Source organism: Balaenoptera ricei, chromosome 2, assembly GCF_028023285.1.
Source record: "Balaenoptera ricei isolate mBalRic1 chromosome 2, mBalRic1.hap2, whole genome shotgun sequence".
NCBI classification, from domain to species: Eukaryota; Metazoa; Chordata; class Mammalia; order Artiodactyla; family Balaenopteridae; genus Balaenoptera; species Balaenoptera ricei.
This window is the reverse complement of record NC_082640.1, coordinates 142,271,468-142,292,235: the sequence shown is the minus strand read 5'-3', so window position 1 is coordinate 142,292,235 and position 20,768 is coordinate 142,271,468. Positions and strand designations below refer to the sequence as shown.

The window sequence follows — 20,768 nt, the reverse complement described above, 5'->3', positions numbered from 1 at the left end:
AGGTTCTGGTTATGGATGAGCATTTCGATACCCCCCAGGCCCTCCCCGCAGCCCCTGGGGACAATATGTCTTGGGCTGATCAGGAGTCAGGGCTACATATAGATGTAGTGACTGTTCAAGGGACAAAACCAAGGTACTTTCACAGGAGTTTGGTCCCTTTTTCTGTTCCCCCGGGCTGCCATTCTCATTAGCTTGGAGAGTATGAGTTGATTGTACCCATCTGTGCTGCTTCTGGATTCTTGGCTCAAACCCATTGCAGCCTCTTCCGAGCCAGTACGCTATATAGATATTCATCCCCCTTCAGTAAATGCAATTAAATCTCTTTTTGGGAGGGGCTGCTAGGGGGATTCCTGAAAACTTTACTACAGGAGTAACCTTTTCTCTAGGATTGAACATTCCATTACAAAGATGGCTGACAAAGAGCTACAGCTCTACTGATAAATTGCTAACTAACCCTGTTTTGGGCACCGTGCTGAGCCCTTTATGGTCCCTCTAATCTCACAACTCTCTTATCTCCCCTCATTCCACACATTTCAAAAGTGAGGCTCAACTTTTCTCTTGTACACTATCTCCTCCTCACAGAATACCGAGATAGAGCTCATTTGGGTTATGGGAATTTAACTGTAGGAGGAATTTCATTTAATGTCTCAGCTTACGAGGCATTTCTTCACTTTTCCAGGGATCGTTTTGGATTTTGCCAGTCTCTTGAGCAGCTTGAGCCTGGCGGAAAGGCAGTCACTGGATGGTCACTGTCACAATGTTAAGCTGTGGTTGCCTCAGAGAAATCTCAGGTTGCTAGGTTTTGGTGGTAATAACCTCTGTATCCTATATTTTATTTTGTCTTTACCTTTCTTTCTTTCTTTCTTTCTTTTTTTGGACTAGAGTTTTAACTACACAAACCTTGAGTGTCATAGGCCAAAACCCAAACCAAACCCAAGGCTCAGAGAGGTTAAGTAACTTGTTCAAGATCACACAGCCAGAGAATGCTGGAGCCAGAATTCAAACCCAGGTTTGTCTCTCCAACCATATGCTTAACTGACACGTTATTTAGAATTTATATTAATGTATATTATATATCTTACTGGAATTAGAAGTATTAAAATAAGATTCAAGCCATGTGTATTTAAAACCACAAGGCTCCAAGAAGGCTACTGTTTATGCTGTGGTTAAGGGGTAAAATATGATTTCAAAGGCACTGAGGGTGGAGAGCAAGCTATAAACAGTACCACCTGCAAGGTTAGAGTTTTAATTTAGAAACATGCCCCTAAGTCAGGTGATACATTTATTGGTTACTCTGGGCACAGATCAAGCTGCATAAAATTTTACACCTCTCTCCCTACCTTTTCGTTAAAAAAAAGTAGCTCATGGTTGGAAGACACAGTTTTCATAGAATGGTCAGGGGGGAACAGTTTACAGGGATGTCAGGCTTATTCTTCCTGGCTGGCTTATTTCTAAGATTCAGTTCTTGTTTTCTAATCGATCATATTGACGAAAATGAAAAAAGACACACACCAGTGTTACAAAACCTTGTATTAATCATTTCCCTTCACTTTCAATATAACGTTGATATGAAATATAGCCATGATTCTTAGTTACATGGGAGGAAATGAGTAATAAATACATTGTAGCAAGTTTAAACCACAAGGGTGTTTCACTGGTAACATTTGAAAACTGTACACTTGCAAAGAACAGCTTCTTCAAACATTAGTATATCTGTATATCAGTAAAGCTTTTACATGTAACAAACATGCTATTTCCATATATGACAAATTTAAAAAATATGCATTGCTTGGCAACATGAACTAGGCAAAAATAGTTCTTTGTTCACTAACTTTATACAGGAAAACAGGACGAAAGGCATGCATGTACAATAGGGATGCCTGCACGGGGCATGCAACAAAAGAAAGCTTTTTAAAAGTCAGCTTACATTAGGCATAAATACATGAGGGTTATATATTAATAAGGGAGGAAGTCTTCTGTTTGACATTATTAACATTCCTGTTTTCTTCCTATTCCTCCCAGAGGAATACACATTCACCTTTAAGTAAAGATAAAGGAATTACAAAAAAATAAAACTCACTTTGCAAACATCTCTGATGACTTGTAAAACAAAAAATCAACATTAGTGTTATCACAGCCCCATGTGCAAATTATCCTTCCCCAGGGCCTTCTTGTAACAGGCACACCTGAACGCCTTGGTTAGGCTGCTTCCCTGCACCCAAGATGGGGCCACCTGCCCAAGACATCCCCAGAGGGCCACCGAGATGGGGGCTGCTTTCTCCTCCCCTCTCTGCCCTTCTGGTTGTGCGCCTATCCATTCAACCCAGCTCAGCCCCCAGCCCAGGCTCTCAGGGAGATCCCGGTTCCAGAGGGGGAACGTGCATCTACAAACCTTGCACTGGCAGTAGCTACAAGAGGGGCAGAAGAACAGAAGACCCGGAGAAGGCTCCCATTCCGTAAAAGGCAGCCGACGACACCTCAAAAGAAAACCTTGTTTCCCTCAGTGTCTCTTCAAATGAATGGGAGAGGGGGCCCAGCTCTAGCTCCAATCCTGAGTACCAAAAAGGGACCGTCAATACACAGCATTGGAGAGCTTGGTGCAAACAGCCGCCCTCTTCAGGGCATCTATTTTGTTTGCTGGCCCTTGGTTTAAAAAGTGAAACTCAAAAAGCATGTGGAAAACAAAACAAAACATATCAGCAGCAATGTTTCATTTCTTGTACACAGTTCATGTGTGTCTTCCTACTGTTTCTGGTAAGAAACCACTATGAATAAAAAGCACCAATAAAACATCATACATGATAACAATATCGTAGAACACCACTGTCCCTGGGACAATGTAGAGATGTCAAATACACACTGCTTAAATCAGAACAAGGGGAGAAAAAAAACCCATGTAGTGAAATAGATTTTACTCTGAGATTTTTAATGTTTACTATTTACTTAATATAAAACAGTTGCATTTGGGGGTCAATGGGTAAATACAAAAAAAGGCACTGCCGCTTTATTACTAAATATCCGACTTCACAGCCTTATATGCATGCAACTGTTTGATTTTTTTTTTTTTTTTTTTATAAATAAAGTTCTTTTGCTTTAGGATTTTTAGATTGAGCTGTATACCTGCAGTCAACACAGGACTCAAAACAAGGTGGGGACAGGCTCCTAAACTTTATCAGAACACTCAACTTAAAAAAAAATTAAAACTAAGAGCAAAACACAACTAAGTAGATAAATCTATACACAGTCAATGAAAAATAAGCTTTTCTTTTAAAAAAAGAATTATGTTGTTATTAATAACAGACTTTATCATGGTTACCAGCCATAGCAAGTTAATAAGTAACATATCCAAAATAATATCTCTAATAATCAGATAACCATTGTTTCTATATTCAGTGAAGGAATAAATAGAAATTCAGATTTGCAAATACTTTAAGGTCTTCTTCCTTTTAAAGGATTCATGCTAATGTGATTGTGTTCACAATCTGTTTTCTGAACAACCCGAGTGTTTATGGATATATGTGTTTTGCAGCAGATCTGAATGCTTTTTAACTTCTCCACAAGATGTGTTATACCATTGTTTTTTTCTTCCATTAACGTTCTTAGCATCCAAAACACACCTTCGCAAACCCTCTGGTCTTGCCTTTGGCCTTCAACATCTTTGACCTGTCCTTCCCGGCTCACACATGATCGTCCATCCCAACACATTCCCCAAGTAACCCTAAGCTTGCTTAGAAAAGGGAAGTGGAGGATGAATGTTAATGGCACTTGGTTAAAAAATATCAACTAAAAAATGCTGCCTCTTTCTGCAAATGAATTTGCATCTTTAGAACATAGTCACCCATGAAGAGCCCCACTCTTTTTAAAAAAATGCAGTGCAGGATGTTGTGGATTCATGTGTTCTTTGCTTGCTAAAGGCTCTCTGTGGTTAAGATGTTCCCACATTTTAGACCTTAAGAAGACTTTGCAAGCTTCACAACATCCAAGGCTGTGTTGGGTGTACATTTTCAATCTTGAAGGTAGAAGAAAGCTGTTTGGATTTCATTAAGGCCTTTTAAATTGTATTTACTTCATTATTTAAAAAAATAACCCCAAGCAAACGCAGTGATTTTCATGGTCTGATCTCTTTAATTTCGACTCTGACTTTGCTAAAAAACAAACCCAAAAAATTGTACCAGACACCCATTCAATAAACATGCCTCCTACCATCTCCCTGATCTCGCCTCTGGCTGAGCTGTCACACCATCACTTACACAACCCAATTTTCCAGCGCAGAGCACATTTCCTCTTGGATTTCCTCTAATACCCTCCATTGCATCAAATTCCAAACGTAGTCTTTCTTGCCCTTAAGAAATAGAGCTATTACTTCGTGGTAGCGTAGTTTGTTAATCTCTCACCATGTAAGTAGTAGTTTTGTCTCCCTTCCGTGTGGGTGGATAAATCAGCCGACAACACAGCAAATCCCTGACGTACGTGATAGAATCATCATTTCCATCATGAAGTCGACCTTTCTCACATCTTCTTCCACTGCCCACCTGGGACGTCTCCCCGCAGCTCTCTCTGCCACTTGCTGACTGACCGTTTATACACTGTTGCCGGACCTTGCTCTTCTCCTCTTCCTCAGCGGTGAGCGAGCCAAGGGGCTGCAGCCCCCAGGCTGGGGTTCCTGCGAGCAACCCCCCAAAAGTGGCCTTTTGAGCTTATTATCTGGGTATTAAGGCCTCTTGCTAGGGAAAAATATTCATCCTTGCCTTTTCTCCTCCAGTGAAACTTGTACCCACCTGTGTGTGTGTGTGTGTGTGTGTGTGTGTGTGTGTAGCGAGGCCAGGAGTGATAGGATGACACCCCATGGTAGGGTGGGAAGAATGAGGTTCTCCGGGTGAGAAGCAAATCCAGCGTAGAAAGGGCAGCAGGATTCCTTTAGACTCTCTAGGTGACTGCGCGCAATCCCATAACCGATCACATGGTGGCGCCCTTCCCACTGCTCCGCCCACTCCAGCCACATCCTCAACTCCACCTACACACTTCTCCCACCCACAGGTGGGAGACACAACTCAGGCCTACGTGACCGCTCCGTCTTCCCGAGAAGCAGAGCTTGGCAGCCATTTAAAAAGACGACCCTGCTGCTATTATAAAAATAGAGGAAAAAAATGAATCCATAGCAACAAATCCTTTACAAAAACCATAGTATGAAGAAAAGTTCTATCCCAACTCTTTACACATTATGTACCCTTTAAAATTGTTATGTAAACAATACACAAATCAAAGTTTATCTGAAATTTTGTTGGAGGGAATTTCTCCCTTCCTGCCCCCGTTGCCATGTGGACTTCTTCTGCGGCTGGATTTCAAGCAGGGGCCTCAGGGAATCCAATCAGGGGAGACATAAAAGAGCGAGCCGCCGTTGTGCTTTGGTCGCAGGCATCCGTGCCTTCCTCCTGGGGCCTGACTCTGAAGGCAGGCTTCTGAGAAGGCTCCCAAGGGCTGGGGCTTCTGCCTCCCTCCCAAGTCTCTCATCTCTTTCCAAGCGGTACCCTCTTTTTTTTCCCCCTCATTTCCATCCAAGAAGCCACTTGCATTCCCTCCACCCGCTCCCAGTCCTATGTTTCCCTTAGAGATCCCTCCCCATGCCCCACACCAAGCCATCCCACGACAGAAACAAATGACAAAATAACCAATCCCAGGTCTACTGATATGTTTACAAGGACGACCTACGCTCTCATAAAATCAAAATGGGAGAGGGACCAGGGGAAAAAAAAAGGCTGCAAAGTATCTTGGAGGATTCTGTGCAACCCTGAAGATGGCTAACACTGGACCCGCAGCAGTCGATTTCACGGCCAGCGCGGTCACTCTCATCTTCAGCTCTAGATTGTGGAGGTCCGGTCAACCCCGTCTGGGAGAGAAAGAAGGACACAATGGGCACAGGTGAGCAAAGCAATTCCGTTCATGCCCACCGATTCCAGCGTCATGCATGTTGGACCTGCCAGTCTCTGAGGACAGATAAGGGTTAAATTCATCCATCCATCCATTCACTCATTCTTCACATACCCACCCACTCAACATAGCTATTTTTGCCAGGAGCCATACTGAGCCTGGAAACCAAGACGAAAAGACCTAATCCTCACACTTAGTCCAAGTATATATATATATCCTAGACAGGACACAGACATGTAAACTGACAATGACATATGAGGGATAGTTGCTGTAATGGAGTATGTACCAGGCACAGCAGGAACATGGGGGAAGGAGTGTTTAGGTTGCCCTTGGAAGTCAAGGATGGTTTCACAGAGAAAGGAAATGACTTTGTAGATGGTCTGGTAGGAGAAGAAAAGAGGAGGCAGAAGAGTATTAGGGTGGGGAGGGCATACAGCTCATGTACAGGCGTGATGCTGCTCATCAAATGGGGGGCCTGGGGGCGGGTTGGAGGTTTAGGATGAAGGACAGGAGGAGTGGCAGGAGATACGGCAGAGAGCCAGCTAGGTTTTGCAATACACATGCAGGTGGACCTGTCCAGCTCATGTCCCTTTCTTTGGGAGCATCTCCCTCTCCCCCTGAGTCCCTGCTAAAAGGCTGGGGACGAGGTGGTGGTGATTGCGATCCCTGATCACAGCTGAGCAGACCAGGGGGATGCAGCTGACCCAAACTGATCCAGATTCTCTGTCTCAAGAATCTGATCAGGGGCAGAGACACCAGAGTGAGATATTTTTTTGGCACCTGGAACTGAAAGATCCAGTGGACATGGAAGAGCACTGAGGCCACCCAGCATATGCCATGTCAGTGTTATGGAGAATCGGTGAAACCAGGCTATAGAGAAGGTGGGGGACATGCCTGTCAGAGAGGAGAGGCCATGAGTGAGCCAGACCACAGAGGGAGCCGACGGCTGCCCAACCCCTTTTCACACGGGACTGTGGGAGAGTCCCCAGAATCAGACCATGAGGGTCTTGTGTACTATTAACAGGAGCTTGGACATAGGTATTTGGGGATTTATAAGTGGTAGAGTAACCAGATTTGACTTCAGAATGGTTTCTCTGGCATGGCTGGTGGCAGGAGGACCAGTTAAGAGGTCCCTACAATGGTCCATGCTAGAGTTTCTCCAGTGAGCAGAGAGAGGCATGGATTAGTCATAGGAGGTAGAAATGACTATGTTCAGTGACCACTAAATGAAGGCCAGGATGGGATGCAGGATACCTCCCTGGTTTCGCTGATGTCCGCATGTCAGTAGATGTGTCTTGGTCTAAACCTCCGCGTCACAAGGCCCGTCTAGCAGAGGTGCGTCTAGATGCAGTGGGCATAGCTCAGGCGTGAGAGGGGCGTGGCTGACTGTTCCAGGGAAAGCTGGAGGACCTAAGTGACACAGAGGAGCACTGAGCCCACTGCAGGGGTCTCCTGGCTGCCTCATCGGTGGTGCCAGGCTGGCATCTTGCCAGGAGGCACTTGGAGGAAAAATGTTTCTTTCATTCAGATTTTTAATGAGATCACTGTAGGTCCACATAAGAAATAGCACTCTGCTTCTGGGTTTGCCCCTAAGGTAACATTTTGCAAAAGTATAGTATAGTATTACCACCAAGATAGTGACATTGATGTAATCTACCCATCTTACAGATTTTCCCAGTTTTACTTGTACTCATGTGTGTGTGTGTGTATAAAGTTCTACATGATTTTTTGAGAGATTTTAAATAAGGGAAGCAAATGGCCCCTAAGAGCATCTGTTGTTTCAGATTATCAATCCTAGAGGTCCCCAGATGTGAACGAATCACCTCTCCCCGCCTTCCACGCATGTCAACCTTAGCCTCTTGAGTGGTGGCTCGGCAGTGGTAACTGGCTGTGGGAGAACAGTGAGTGTGTGTATGTGTGCACACACACGTGTGTGGGTGGGGTGAGGGTGCAGAGGCCACTCCCTCGTCTGTAGAAGCGCAGTGCACACTCTTGCTGGGCCTCACTCGTCCATTCATTAATGTCAAACTTTCATAGTTGTTGAAGTGAGAAGCTGAAAACAAGAAAATCTCAACTAACCCAGCCCCAAGTTGCATTTTCACAGAATTCTCACCCTATACCTCATCCTCCAAGGGTGATGGTCGGTATTCACCTGCAGGGAAATGACCAGTAGGTTAAGTCCAGACTCACCATTTACAGTTGTGCGGGTCGTGCACTGCACAACTCAAAGGGGCACCATTCACATGCAACCATCATAGGTTTTATAATTATTATGGCAAATTTCAAATGAAAGGCAGATTAATGTCTTGAGAAAGTGGAGCCTTTTCCCGATTTGCACTTATATCGGCTATAAGTGGAGCTTTAAGTCCCAAGGAGAAGTGAGGAGAGAAGGTGAGAAGGAACGACAACGGGATCAGGTGAAGCACAAACCCCAGAACATCCGAGGATGGACCGTGCATTCCTCTTTATGGTTTGATTCACTATGGACGCCATTCTGCCGGGCGGAGCCTCGCAGACTCATTCTGCTGGTACTGAGTCTCTCTGAACACCTGGGGCCACCAGTCAGGAGCAAGCCCAGCAGAGCCAGATGAAAGCCTTAAATAAAGACTCACAAACCAAGATGGCAGAGGCAACCCACCCCCTGGGCTTCCTCACTGGTTCTGTCGGAGGGGCCTGGGGAGAGAAAAGAAGAGATGGATAGGGAAGGCCAGGGAAAAGTAGCTTAGACCAACACCGAGAGGGCAGCAGTTACTGGAGGAGACTGAAAGAGCAGAGATGCCAGCACAAAACCATGGCCCCCAAGGCTTGGGGCCCGGGGAGCAGCCCCATTAGAATGGCCATCCTGGGATGTGGTGTCCTAGGAACTTGGACACCTCTCCCCTCTTTTCTTGAGATGCCAGCAGAGGAACATCTTTTACTACTCTGCTTTCCTCTCCCTAGTCATTCATCCTCGTGTAAGATAACTTCACTCACTGGCAGAAATTCTGTTCCCAGCAAAGTCATCTCCGTTGGCACCTGGCAGGGGTCGGCCAGCAGAAAGGTGCTGTCACAGTGGGAGGGCACACTGCTGCCACCGCACCCAACTGGGCCACCCTGAACCTAATTTGCATTCCCTGCTCAGGAAGCTGCTTACGAGGCTTCCCACCAGAGAGGATTATTGAGAAAAAACACAGCAATAAAAAGGCTTAGGAGATTAACAAGATGCAAACATTAGCAAAAAAAAAACCAGTTCACAGATGTTTCCTGTAAAAATAGAAGAACAGGCTAAAAATGAAGTCTTTCAATGAAGACCTCCCTTTAATAAAGAGCATTTGGCATTACTGCTATTAATGATGATGACGATGTTAGTACTTGGCGGATTGATAAGAGCTTCCCACACACCAATTACCTGAGATCTGTCAAGCCCGGGGGGAGGTGAGTCCTCCTGGCTGACTCTCACAGGCAATGCAGGACTGAGTGGAGTCGCCCCGCAAGCCAGCCCCTGTCAGGTGTCAGGTGGGAGGGTACCTGGGCTGCCTACAGGGGGCTGAGCTTGGCCTGAAGGCTCAGGTCCGGAGGCCTTCCGTTTAGGACAAAACTGAGATATAATTTGCACGCCACAAATTTCACCCTTTTAAAGTGTACAATTCAGTGGTTTTGAGCATATTCACAAGAATTGTGCAGCCATCATCACCATCTAATTCCAGAATATTTTGTCACCCCCCCAAAAGAAATCTGGTGCCCATTAGCAGCCACTCTCCATTCCCACCTCCCTCCAAACCCTGGCAACCACTGATCTGCCTTCTGTCTCTGTAGGTTTGCCTCTTCCGGACATGTCACATTAAGGGAATCACACGCGGTGTGGCGTTTTGTGTCTGGCTTTTTCACCCATTAGCATAATGCTTTCACAGATCAGCCACGTAACAGTACTTCATTCCTTTCCAAGGCTGAAGGACATTCCACTGTGTGGCTAGAGTGCCATCTTGTCCGTCCATATTCATCTGCTGATGGACCTTTGGGTTGTTTCCCATTACTCCTCAGGGGCTGTCAGGGTGCTGACCCAATCTCCTCGGTTACCTGGAGAAGAGGCGCTGGTGGCACCACACGCAGAGGTACCAGGAGTGAACCAGTGATGCTGCGAAGCTCCTAGGATCTGAACTGAATGGCCAAGGGAGAGAGTGGTGTTTGCAAAGGGGGTTCCCCGGAACCCCAGCGGGGGGGGTCACGGAGGGAGCTGTGCACCCCACCGTCTGTCCGCTCAGCAGCCCTGGGAGGCCTTCAGCTAGCTCCCTTCTGGTACTGAGCGGAGGCTTTCTCCAGGCTCTGGAGAACCTCGCATGGGTGAGGTCAGGTGGGTGCAGTCCCGGCCTGTACTCTGCTCCGCACAGAGCATTTACCTTTGTCCTATTTGGTTTCAGGATAAGACTGTGTTTGTAGAGACTAAACATCTAAACATCCCTGGTCAGGAGGACAAAGCTCTCTGGAGCAGTGGCTTATGACAGCCTTTCTTTTTGCTGCTGCTGCTGCTGGGCTAGCACAAATTGTGCCTCTCCGTGTACCCATCTCTGGCTCTGGGGTGGGTGAGCACGTCCAGACCGGACAGGGCTGTCGGGAAGGGTCACAGGAGGCCTGTCTCAATCTCCATGACTCACAGCCTCCCTGGAGGTTGGCAGGAAGGGGCGGACATCTCTCCTCTGCCTGCCAAACATCCCCAGGGCTGGCAGTGAGTCCAGGCCAGAGAAAGGCACACGTTTAGTACCAGGAGGGCACTGAAGGCCTCCCAGGGCTGTTGTGACGATGCAGGGCTGCAGACCAAACACACAGTGGGACGACCCAGCTGCTTCTGGGAGCTCCTCCAGGGGCTGCAGCCCTGCACACCACTGGCGCATCCAACTAGACCGTCCCTGTCACACTGCGAAGGACGCCTCGGACTGCTTGGGGCTCTGGGCGTCGTGGAAGCCATTGGAACGGGGAGATGTAAAAACAAGGAGGGATTTTGGTTTCAGAAATTCTATTTTTAGAGCAAGTTGGGATATGCTTGGACCGGACTGGGGGATCTAGTGCCGAGAAGGAAGGAATCCAGTGCTGTGGGGGAATGTTTCCACTAAAAGCCACGTCTTGTGTTCCTGGCTCCTCCAGCGCCCGCATTGGGCTAGGACAGCTGCGGGGCTGGGACTCCAGTGTGCCCTGGGGGGTGGAGCCTCTGGGGAAAGAGGGCAGCCTCGGTCTCCAGGGACCCGAGTCACCTCCCAGAGAAGGAGGAGGAGCAGGGCGCTGGGGGCCACTGTGCATGGTGTGGCTTGACAAGGGTCCGACAGCACCCTGCAGCCACTCTCCCTCTCCCTCCTTGTCCCCTGCCTCCCCGGCCTGTGCCCTTCCCTCTCTCCCGAGCTGCGGAGGATGGCACGTGGCTGGGGGTTCTCCCAGGCGTGCAGTGTCATGCGGGGAAGATGCACTCACCTCCCAGGGCGTGCTCGGTCATACTGAGGCACAAGGACTCCAGCCTGTTGTTGATGTCAGGTTCAGTCACGGGAAGCTGGAATTCTGCAAGGGACAAAGGGTTCCGTTGGTGACAGGGGCTCTGAGAGCAAGGAGGAAGTAGGCACGGTGTCGCTGGCTCCACCTGCCAGGGTGAGGGTTTGGAGTGCCTCCCTGGGAGGACTCGGGGGACGGGGTGGGAGAGACCAGCAGGGCCGGCGTGGAGGGTGAACTGGACTCGGGTTCAACCAATCTCTGAGTCTGTTAGACACACTGAGTCCATTGCAGCTGGAAGAAAACTGGTGACTAAAAATAGCTGTCATGGTCACAGTCTGCCAGGCCTCTGGTCAGACCCCTCCAGCGGCTTCCCATCGGAGTAAAAGCCAGCCCCTTGCCATGGCCTGCAAGGCCCCGAAGACCTGGCCCCTTGTTACCTCTCTGCCCTCATACAGCAACCCCTTCCTTCACTCCCTACCAGGCCCTTTTCTACCCCAGGGCCTTTGCACTGCTGTTCCCTCTGCCCAGAATGCTGGTCTCTGGACACTTCCATGGCTCACTCTCTGCCTGCTGTCACGTCTCTGGCTCTACTGTCTCCTTGGAAAGGACTTTCTGTTCATTGTAGGTGAACAGAATTTTCCCACCCCATCCCTTTTCTCTGCTTTATTTTTCTTCATAGCCATCACCAACACCTGACATGTGTGTATTTGTCACCTCCTCCCAGTTGAATGTTTGCTTCATTGGAGCAGGACTTGGCTTTGCTCCCTGTGCCTAGAACTGGGGCCTGGTGCATTTCTGCTTCATTGCAAGGAGCAGGAAATGGAAACCACAGCCTGGCAAGAGCCTCTTCTGAGTCCAAGACCCTGCTGGGTGTCCAGTTCTCAAGTGGGGCTCCCAGGGGCTAAGTGACTTGTCAAGGCCAGCCAGCTGACACGGGGCTGGGACAGGAACCCGCATGGGTCTCACCCCAGAGCTGGGGCTCCCCTGCACACTGCATGGCCGCCGTGCCTGTCAACACTCTCAGACTCCAAGCGCTGAGAAGCAAGGGCTGAGACGTCTGCTCTGCGGGTTCCCGCTACCCAGGACGATACTGTGCATTCGAACCACAAAGCCCCCCCTCTACCATGTGCACCCTCCCTATCTCTCCAGGCTCTGATCCCTCCTCCTCCAAGGGGGAGGCACCCCTGAGCCTCCTCTGTCGTGCTGGGGCTCACCATCAGCACCTCCCCCATCCTCCCCATCCTGTGGAACTCTTGAACATCCTTAACTAGCTTGGAAGTGCCTTGCAGACAGCGACGATGCTCTCAGATTTCTCTGACTCTCCCATGATACCCAGCCATGGCCTTCTGCACACCTCATACCTGTCTATGGAGGGATGGAAATAGAAGGAAACTGACAGCTATTGTGAAATTCGGACAGAACTGTGAAAGCCTATGGGGGAGGGCAGAAAAAATCAGCAGTGGGATATGTTCTGAGTGCCTGGGGAGCCTCAGCCTTGCCACTGCCTTCCTGTGTGACCCTGGGAAGCTGTTCCCTTCTTTGGGCCTTAGCTCTCCCATCTGTAAAGTGGGGAAAGGATCCTGCGGCCCAAACTGCAGGCCATTTCCTGGCTCCTTCGCATCTCCACTAGGGGGCGCTTGGGGCCAGAGCGGGGAGGGAATGAAAAATGAGGTTGATGGTTTGGTGGGAGAGGAAGTTGAAACCAATGGCGAAACCAAAGTATGTGTTTTCCTCGAGGAGCTATACATTTCAGCCTTCCCTGCAATCTGTGTTCCCCATTACCAGCTAATTCAGAGGCAGATGTCGTTTCCGTTATTTAAAATTCTCAAAAGAGAAGGTTGGCAGAATGGATCGATATGAAGAACACCGGGGAGCAGATAAGGTTCTTTCTGACACCAGTTCCAGCATCGATGGGTCTGAAAGACAACTGTGCCAGTTCATGAGCAGACAGAGGACGACTGGGCTTCTAGGGAAGCTGGTTTCCCCACACCCGCATCCACCACTGCTCTGAGTAGGGTCGGGCAATTAGACAACCCAGAGGGAAGAGTATTTTAGTATTTTCATCCATTCATGTGAAAATCATATGCATGCAAAAATTAGCAGCCTTCAGGGTGTGAAATCTATAAAATAGAAACACAATTTTATATATAGCCAGTAGGCAAATAAAAAAAAAACAAACCCCAGCAGTTACAGCCATCCATATGCTCATTGTAAAATTTAGTTTACTCTCTAGCACTCCCCTTTAAACAAACACTGTGGAGAGATTTGGATAAATAAAGATGCTCGACATTTGGAGAGAAGTGTTTCAGCTGCAGGATTTCTTGCCAACACGCAGCAAAATGGCATTTTCCAAGCCTGGGATTGCGTGTTCCAAAAAAAGGGGGGCTGAGAAATGTGGGGCTCTCTGCTCCAGAATCTCCAAACCCTAGTGGCTGCTCTTTTAGGCTGAAAGTCGGCGTGCTTGCTTTTTATCCTCCAGCTCTCCCTCTGTTGCACGGGGGAGTCATGGCTCCCAATCACTTTCAGAGCAGCTTTGAAAAATTCTAAGTCTTGGAAGAAGCCCGTATGTTCACACTCCAGAGTTTCCTAATAGTGTGACTTTTTAATTGTGTATTTGATAAAAACAGATCCGTGGCATCTCCCTGCACACATGAGACAGCGGGAGACCAGACGGGTGAAGAGCGGCTTCCATCTCGGCTGGAAGCCCTCAGCCACGGGTGGCTTGGTGGGCAGAGCTCTCAACGCCCGGACTAAGCGTTTGGGCAGCTCCTGCCCACAGGTCCACATGGGCCACAGGCCAACTCTTATCCTTGCTCCTGCTCAGCCTGGGGGCTCATCGCGTTTATCCTGGGCCCCCAGCTGTAACGGACTGGGCAGGTGTAGTTTCGAGTCTTCGGGAAGGCAAAAAGGATAGACTCTGAGCCTTCTGTCCTGTTGCCCTAGCAGGCCTGTTTCCTTAGCTCGGATGGCATCTCTGAGTACGAGGGATTCTTCCCCTCCCCATCAGACCCTTCCAGTATTTAGGATGTATTTGAGGATCCCCAGTTCTAGGATGCCCAAAGTCTAGGCTGATGCGGGACTTTCAAATTGTGCCTTTTCAGAAGTCCCACAAGAACAGGGACCGCCGTTCAGGCCCAGGGTCAAGAGGATTCTGGAAGGAAGCAGCGCCCATCCCTAATGAGGTGTTGCTGCAGGGTCCACCTGGGGGACCCCCACGTGGCTTTTTCTTGGCCGAAGCAGCCATTGCAGCTGAGTCTCATGGCTGTGGCACCTGAAGTGTCCTTCTGCCGCTCTCTCCAAGTCCCTGAGGCTGAGGTAAAGGGGCCAATGTTTTTAGGACTTTAGAATAAGAAACAGGTTGGGGCATTCTAGGAAAAACCTTGAGAATCTCACTTTGTCCAGGACAGCTGAGGCCACTCTGCTGAGTAAACCAGGAGGGCTTTGAGTCTGGTTGAGTGAGAAGTGGGTTGCTGGAAGGCGAGAAATTAGGAAAGTCAGGCTCTTGAGGAAGGGGCAGGGAATGCAGAAGTGGGAGCTGCACAGCTGTGATGAGGGGAGGAAGGAAGATAAAGGGAAGGCGGGAACCAAGAGGAAAGGGGGAGAATGGTGTCAAAAGGAAAAGAGATCAGTGCGGGCAGGGAAATGGGCCAATGCGGCCGTGCAGAGCTGGTAGTGGTGGGCGGGCGGCAGGGAACACAGGTACGCAGTCGCTCCCTGAATCTGCTGTGGGGAACGGAGCTCTTCTCTGGGGACCTCACTCCTAGACCTGCAGAACTAAGTGCTGCGGAAATCCTATGGGACCCACATTTTCACAAAAAATGATGAGGAGACTATGGCACACGACACTATTGTACCATCTTGCCCCAAGTCGGTCTCCCTGAATTTGGCTCTCAGAAGCAGCGGGGCACAGACCCAGCTGGGTTCTTGGCTGTGAAAGAATTGATTTCATTTGCCAACCTCTCTGCCCATTCTCTGCCAGTCCTGAGCAGGGCTGTTTGCCTTGGATTACTAGAAGGAGGGAGCAAATGTTGATCAGGTGCTCTCAGTGGGCCCGGGCAGCCCCTTCCGTCCCCTCAGCGGAGTCAGTGCACTGACGGCCCTCCCCCTCTCCCCTCTCTTTCTAAAGGCAGTTCTCTGGAAGGAGTCTGAAACTCACTCGCACTAAGGAGAAAGGAATGACAACAGCTTTGTGCACTGTGCTCCCAGGTATTCTAACGATGGAAGGATTCCAGCCATGAGCCGCTGCACAGGGGAGGTTTGCGATGGAGAACAGATACGTCACATCACGAAATGCTGCCAGGTAAGGCACTGCCTTACCCGTCTCACATCTGGGTGGTCCAGTACCAAAGGTAGTTTGAGCATGGTTTTGTGCAAGGGAAGGATGAGGTCCCCTGTGAGGCTGCCCAGTCTACCTTTCTCCATGCTTTTCCTTTGAAGTCAGCTGCTGGGCCCCCCTCTGCCCTTTCCCATCAGGCCCTCAAGGTGGCGAGGAGCCTCCGTGGCCTCCTAGTGTCACGCCAGGGCTGCTCTGAGATCCTCTCTGATCCCAAGGGTGGCGGAGCCCGGGTCAGCAGGCTCTGCTTCCAAGATAAGGTGTCATTCTGCAAGCAGTTTCCAAACTAATTTTCCAGTTGGGAAAACACCCTACCTCTCGGAGAAACATGACCCCTCTCGCCAGGCGCCACCCTGATTTTGAGCCTGTCACCCCCCGGTGATGGTTTCAGACCCTGTCCTCCTCTCTCTGCGAGGACCAGCTTCGTGTTTCTTACTCATCCCACAGGCCAGCAAGAGGCAACAATCACCGATGGCTCTCCTGGCTTGTCCTGAGAAACATCTCAAATCTGTCCACATGGGAATGAAGTGAAGAACCACCCCTCCTGCCCTGGCCTCCAAGGAGCCCACGGATTCTGTAGGTCCAGGAAAGAAAGAAGTGTCTCGCAAATTCAAGCAAGGTGACTGATGAATTGATATACAACTTGGAGGCTGGTTCTAGCCCCCTGGCTTTTCTTTATTCTTTGGAGACATTCCATCATCTCGATGGGATTATTTTAAGTTTATAGAATCCAAACTTCCTTAGAATGTATTGTAGTCTTCAAGATTTGCTCAGATGGTTCAAAGTGGGTGCTTTGAAGACATCTAATGGCCAGGAGGAAACCACTATGTTGGAATGTAGCACAGTTTTCTGAGTATTTAATTTTGGGTTGGTCACACATCTCTGTTCCACTTTGCGTTCACAATTACTACTGCTTGTGTAAAGATGAAAGCCGCTTTCTGCCTTCCTGATTTCTGCCTCCCTGACGTGATGCTTATGGTCTAGTCCCAGCCCCTGGCCCTCAGGCCCTAGATGCAAAGGCTGAGGAGGAACTTTCTGCGCCCATAGGGGGACTTTCTGCAGCCTGCTTTCCCTTTAGCCAGGGATCCTGGGTCACAGCTGTGCCCTGCCTTGCCCTTCATGGCCATGTCTCAGGAAGAGCCACCCCACATGGGCCGAGGGTGCTGGGCAGGACTGAGGAGCGGCTTCTGCTGAGCCCTAACCAGGGTATTTGCAATCAGGAAATACGGAGCAGGCCTGTCCCCGTGCCGTGGTTACTAGAAATGCCGTGGCTCATCAGGGCCTTGCTGGAAGTGGGTTTGTCATGCTCGGGTGAGAGGTTAATTAAAACAACAACAACAACAACAATAACCCAAGGGTTCTAGAGTTCTAAGTCCAGTATGCGAAGAACATTATTGAGAGACTTGCAGATAACTACCAGGAAAACTGAAAACAGTCGGAAGTGCTGCTTCTGGAGACGGGACTATGGGCTGGGAGGGGAGGGCAGGCGGAGTCACTTTCTCTTACAAGCTGTTTGGTATAATTTGATTCTTTAACTATGGGAACAAGAGGCTTCACGGGAAGAGGGTGGAAACAATCTTAGGGTCATAGCTGACCTGAGCATAAGCCAACTGTTCAGCATTGCTGTATAACAGCAGAGGGGAAACAGAGTGCAGATGTAGGATTCATATCAACAGACCCAAAAGGTTCTTCTCCCAGGGATGGCCCAGCTCTTCCCGGTGGGCCTGGTCTGCCCAATTAAGATGGGGGACAAAGAGGATGACTGAGGACTTGGAAGAGAGCTTCAGGGAGGTAAAAAGAGGTAGGAAAGAATGGAGAAGGCCACAAGCGTGTTAGGATTGGCAGAGAGTGGTCGGCTACGCGAGGGCTCCCGTGAGGTTGCACGGCGGCTGGGCTGCAGTCCTGGGGCTGAGGTCAGGGTGAACTATTCATTTAAGGTGAAAGGTCTCGTGCCCAGGATGTCTTCAAATCTTGTCCAGATTCTCTTCTTACTGGCAATGGATTCTACATAATTCTACATGAAAACAGAGGCTGGGACTAAATGACCCAGGGAGAAGGCCTTCACAACCCCCAAATTTTATCAAGTATTTCTTCCTGGGAAGAAAAATAGCAAGTATCAAAATGAAGAAAAGGAGCTTTAAAACAAAAATGCACGAATAGGTATAGAGTTCTAGAAGTCAAGAAGCAACTTTCAACCAGCATCTGGAGTATGTGGGTGTCCCCTCCTTTCCTGACATACCTTGTGCCCGGGTGGTTCCCTGCTATCAACACCCGCCCTTCTCCCTCGCGGCCTCTCCTCCTCCAGCCTGCCCGCCCTTCACTCCTCCATGCTTAGCCCTGTCTCACCCCCCACTGCTCAAAATCTTTTATCGATTCCCCACTGAGAGCAGCTGGAGTCTGAGCTCCTCGGCCTTGGATTCAGGGTCTCACCTTCGGCTGCAGTCTTTCCAGCTCCCTTGGTCTACTTGCCGCTACTTCAGCCTGACCCCTCTGCCGAGCCGCTGTGGGACTCGCTGTGGGACTTGATACCTTTGCAGTCTTGCTCTCTCAGCTCCTTCGGCTTGCAACGCCACCCTCCTCTTTCCATCTCTTCACCCTCTGCTCCCTGAAGCTCACCTATGACTCTAAGAAGCTTCCTTGCCCACCCAGGCCACAGTGACATTTCCCCTCAGACTCCTGTTAAGACATGGTACAGAGCACGTCTACCCAGGGTGAGGACCTTCTTCCAGGTGCAACCCATGTAGTAATTGCTTGCGGGGCTTTGTATGACTCATGGAGTCTAAGAGGTCACTGTCTGCACAGAAAAAGGGGCAGGTATCTGCTGACCTGCACATGTATGTAATTCTGGCTACTCTGTTTGAGGAGGCGTGGTCAAAGGTGAAATTGACACGAGGTGCACCAAGCTGCTCTTTAACCAAGTAAAGGGAAGATGGCTGGACCAGCAGTCACGTGTGCAAGGAACTCCCAAACCAGGGAGAGGTCTCTCAGCATCAGCACTGTCAAGTTTTCTTTCTCTGTCTCACCATCTACACATTCCCCCACGTGTATACCAACGACACACACACTACACATGAAACCCCTCCCAACTCCCCCCTGAAAACCCCCCAGTAATATCTCTGGGTTAATCAATCTAGAAATATAACTAGGATCAAAAACACCCCCAACAGATCGCAACCAACTCGAGCTCCGTGTGCTGGCTCCCAGCCAACCAGCCGCTATTCATGCTGGCAAGGCACGGTTTAAAAAAGGAAAGGCTTCTATAAGCTCACAAGAATGCATGGTGACAGTTGAGGCTAAGCGCTTTCTGCCTGGGTTCACTGGGGCATCTATTTTGGCAACCTGGCCTCCCCAAGAGGAGAGCGAGGGATGGAGGGCTGGGCCCTACCTGGCTGCTGGAACATCAGCATATTCTGTGGTGAAGTGTGCACAGGCAGCGAGCGGGTCCTTTGGACTGAGCTGTGGGTGCGGCTTGGCATGCTATTGCTGCCCCCGGGGTTGGCGAACCAGAGGTTCTAGGGAGAAACACGAAAGCAGAACCCGTTAGTCCGGACACCTGGTGGGGCCCCCAGCCAGAATCCAGGAGGCAAGTACCCTGGGGGGACTCTGCTAACTTCTGAGAAAGGGCTTGTAGGCCAGCGCAATCCATCTGCTTATTTAGAGAGAGGGGCTTCAGATTCCGTTCAATCCCCCCCTTCCCCCCCCGGCGAAACCTCCTCGGCCCCAGGCTCCTTTCTAAGCCTCAGCTTAATCTGGACACCAATCTCCCTTGCTAGCTCCAAAACTCTTTTTATCCCTTCTGTTGCCTTTGCTTTTCCTATCACTTTTCTAGGAAATGGGGGGAGTTCTATAAATGTCTGCAACGAAGAGCACAAACTATTTCAGGGCTCTCATTTGATTTTCTCTGTGAGATTCTTACAATTTACTACAAAGCAAGGAGGAGAAAAAAGAACCTCTCAGCTGGCAAAGAGCTGGCACAACTCAGCTTGTGTGTTTATTATTACGCGGGTGTCCTAGCAGTGATTTCCTCTTGGACCCATCTGGGGGCTTCCCACAATGGTCAGAGAGTGGGGCTTTTTCCTACCCTGTGCTGCTTCCCTGGGGGGAGTGAATCCTGCCCGTCTTGCCAGGAACTGTTTCCTGTTTTTAAATCAAGCTCTCATCCCTTAGTTTCTCATGACAACCCAGAACCTCAGACTCACTTGGTGTCCCTCTACCCCCAGCCCCGACCTGCAGAGTCCCCACAAAGCAGGGGCTACACAGGTGGGAGGCACTGGGTGGGAGGGTGGGACTAATGGGACGAGGAGCCAGGGGACAGAGGTTGGCTCTAAATCCCACGGCGAGAATCTCTGGCAGCCTGGCCTTGACCGACTGAGAATGTTTCAATTCTCCCTCTGACAGCCTTTCTCAGGCTCCTTCCTGTGGGTTCTCCACCACAGCTGGGACCACGACAAAGGAGCTATTTGCCTCAGATAAAAAGGCTAAGAAAGCCCTTAGATGCTCTGGAAGCCAAATTTGGAAGGCAGTGGGATCTGCTGGGGCAGGTCAAGGATCAAGGCAAAGAAGAAATAGGTCTTGCATTTCTTCCTGAAGGCCCCCCGTGTGCAGGGCCCCCAAGGTTAAAGCGGTCGTGGGGCAGCCTAAACAAATCCCCACAAAGCCAGTTGCTGCCGTGGCCTCGCTTTGTCTTCCCGAGAAACAGTGCAAACAACCTCTGAGCCACAGGGACAACTGTCTTCAGTCTAGCCCCCCTGGGCCTCTCCTCTCGCCTTGGGGTTGTCTGGGGGTATGTCCTGAGCCTCAGGCCCTGAGCTGCGCCCGCCCACCCTCCTCCCCGGGGCCAAGCAGACCTGTCTTCCTTGTTTCATGATGGTGGGGTTGGCTGCGGTGTTGCGCTGGGTGGAGCTGACGAATCCGCTGGTGCCCAGGAGGCCAAGGCGGGCGGAAGGGACATTCCGGGAGGGGATCTGGTACTGGCGTGGGTTCCGTCTGCCCATGCCACCGCCCACAGAGCCAGCCGTCGGGAGGGAGTTGGACTGCCCGAAGCCGCGGCTGT

General features: G+C 49.9%; 1 protein-coding gene across 6 annotated transcripts in view; it reads right to left on the bottom strand.

Moving 5' to 3' along the window:
* Positions 1-1,513: 1,513 nt before the first annotated feature.
* Positions 1,514-20,768, bottom strand: part of SAMD4A (sterile alpha motif domain containing 4A) — a 224,759-nt gene continuing 205,504 nt past the window's right edge. For 2 of the 6 annotated variants that reach the window (XM_059914267.1, XM_059914271.1), the window contains 5 exons: positions 20,563-20,764; positions 19,101-19,227; positions 11,368-11,451; positions 9,985-10,065; positions 1,514-5,887 (listed from right to left, as the gene is read on the bottom strand). In XM_059914267.1, coding sequence (XP_059770250.1) covers positions 5,859-5,887; positions 9,985-10,065; positions 11,368-11,451; positions 19,101-19,227; positions 20,563-20,764 — 523 coding nt within the window. In that variant the 3' untranslated portion in view covers positions 1,514-5,858. Of the gene's footprint in view, positions 5,888-5,918; positions 7,339-9,539; positions 10,066-11,367; positions 11,452-19,100; positions 19,228-20,562; positions 20,765-20,768 lie in introns of those variants that run through there. The other 4 variants (XM_059914270.1, XM_059914272.1, XM_059914268.1 and 1 more) reach the window with 3 other exon arrangements.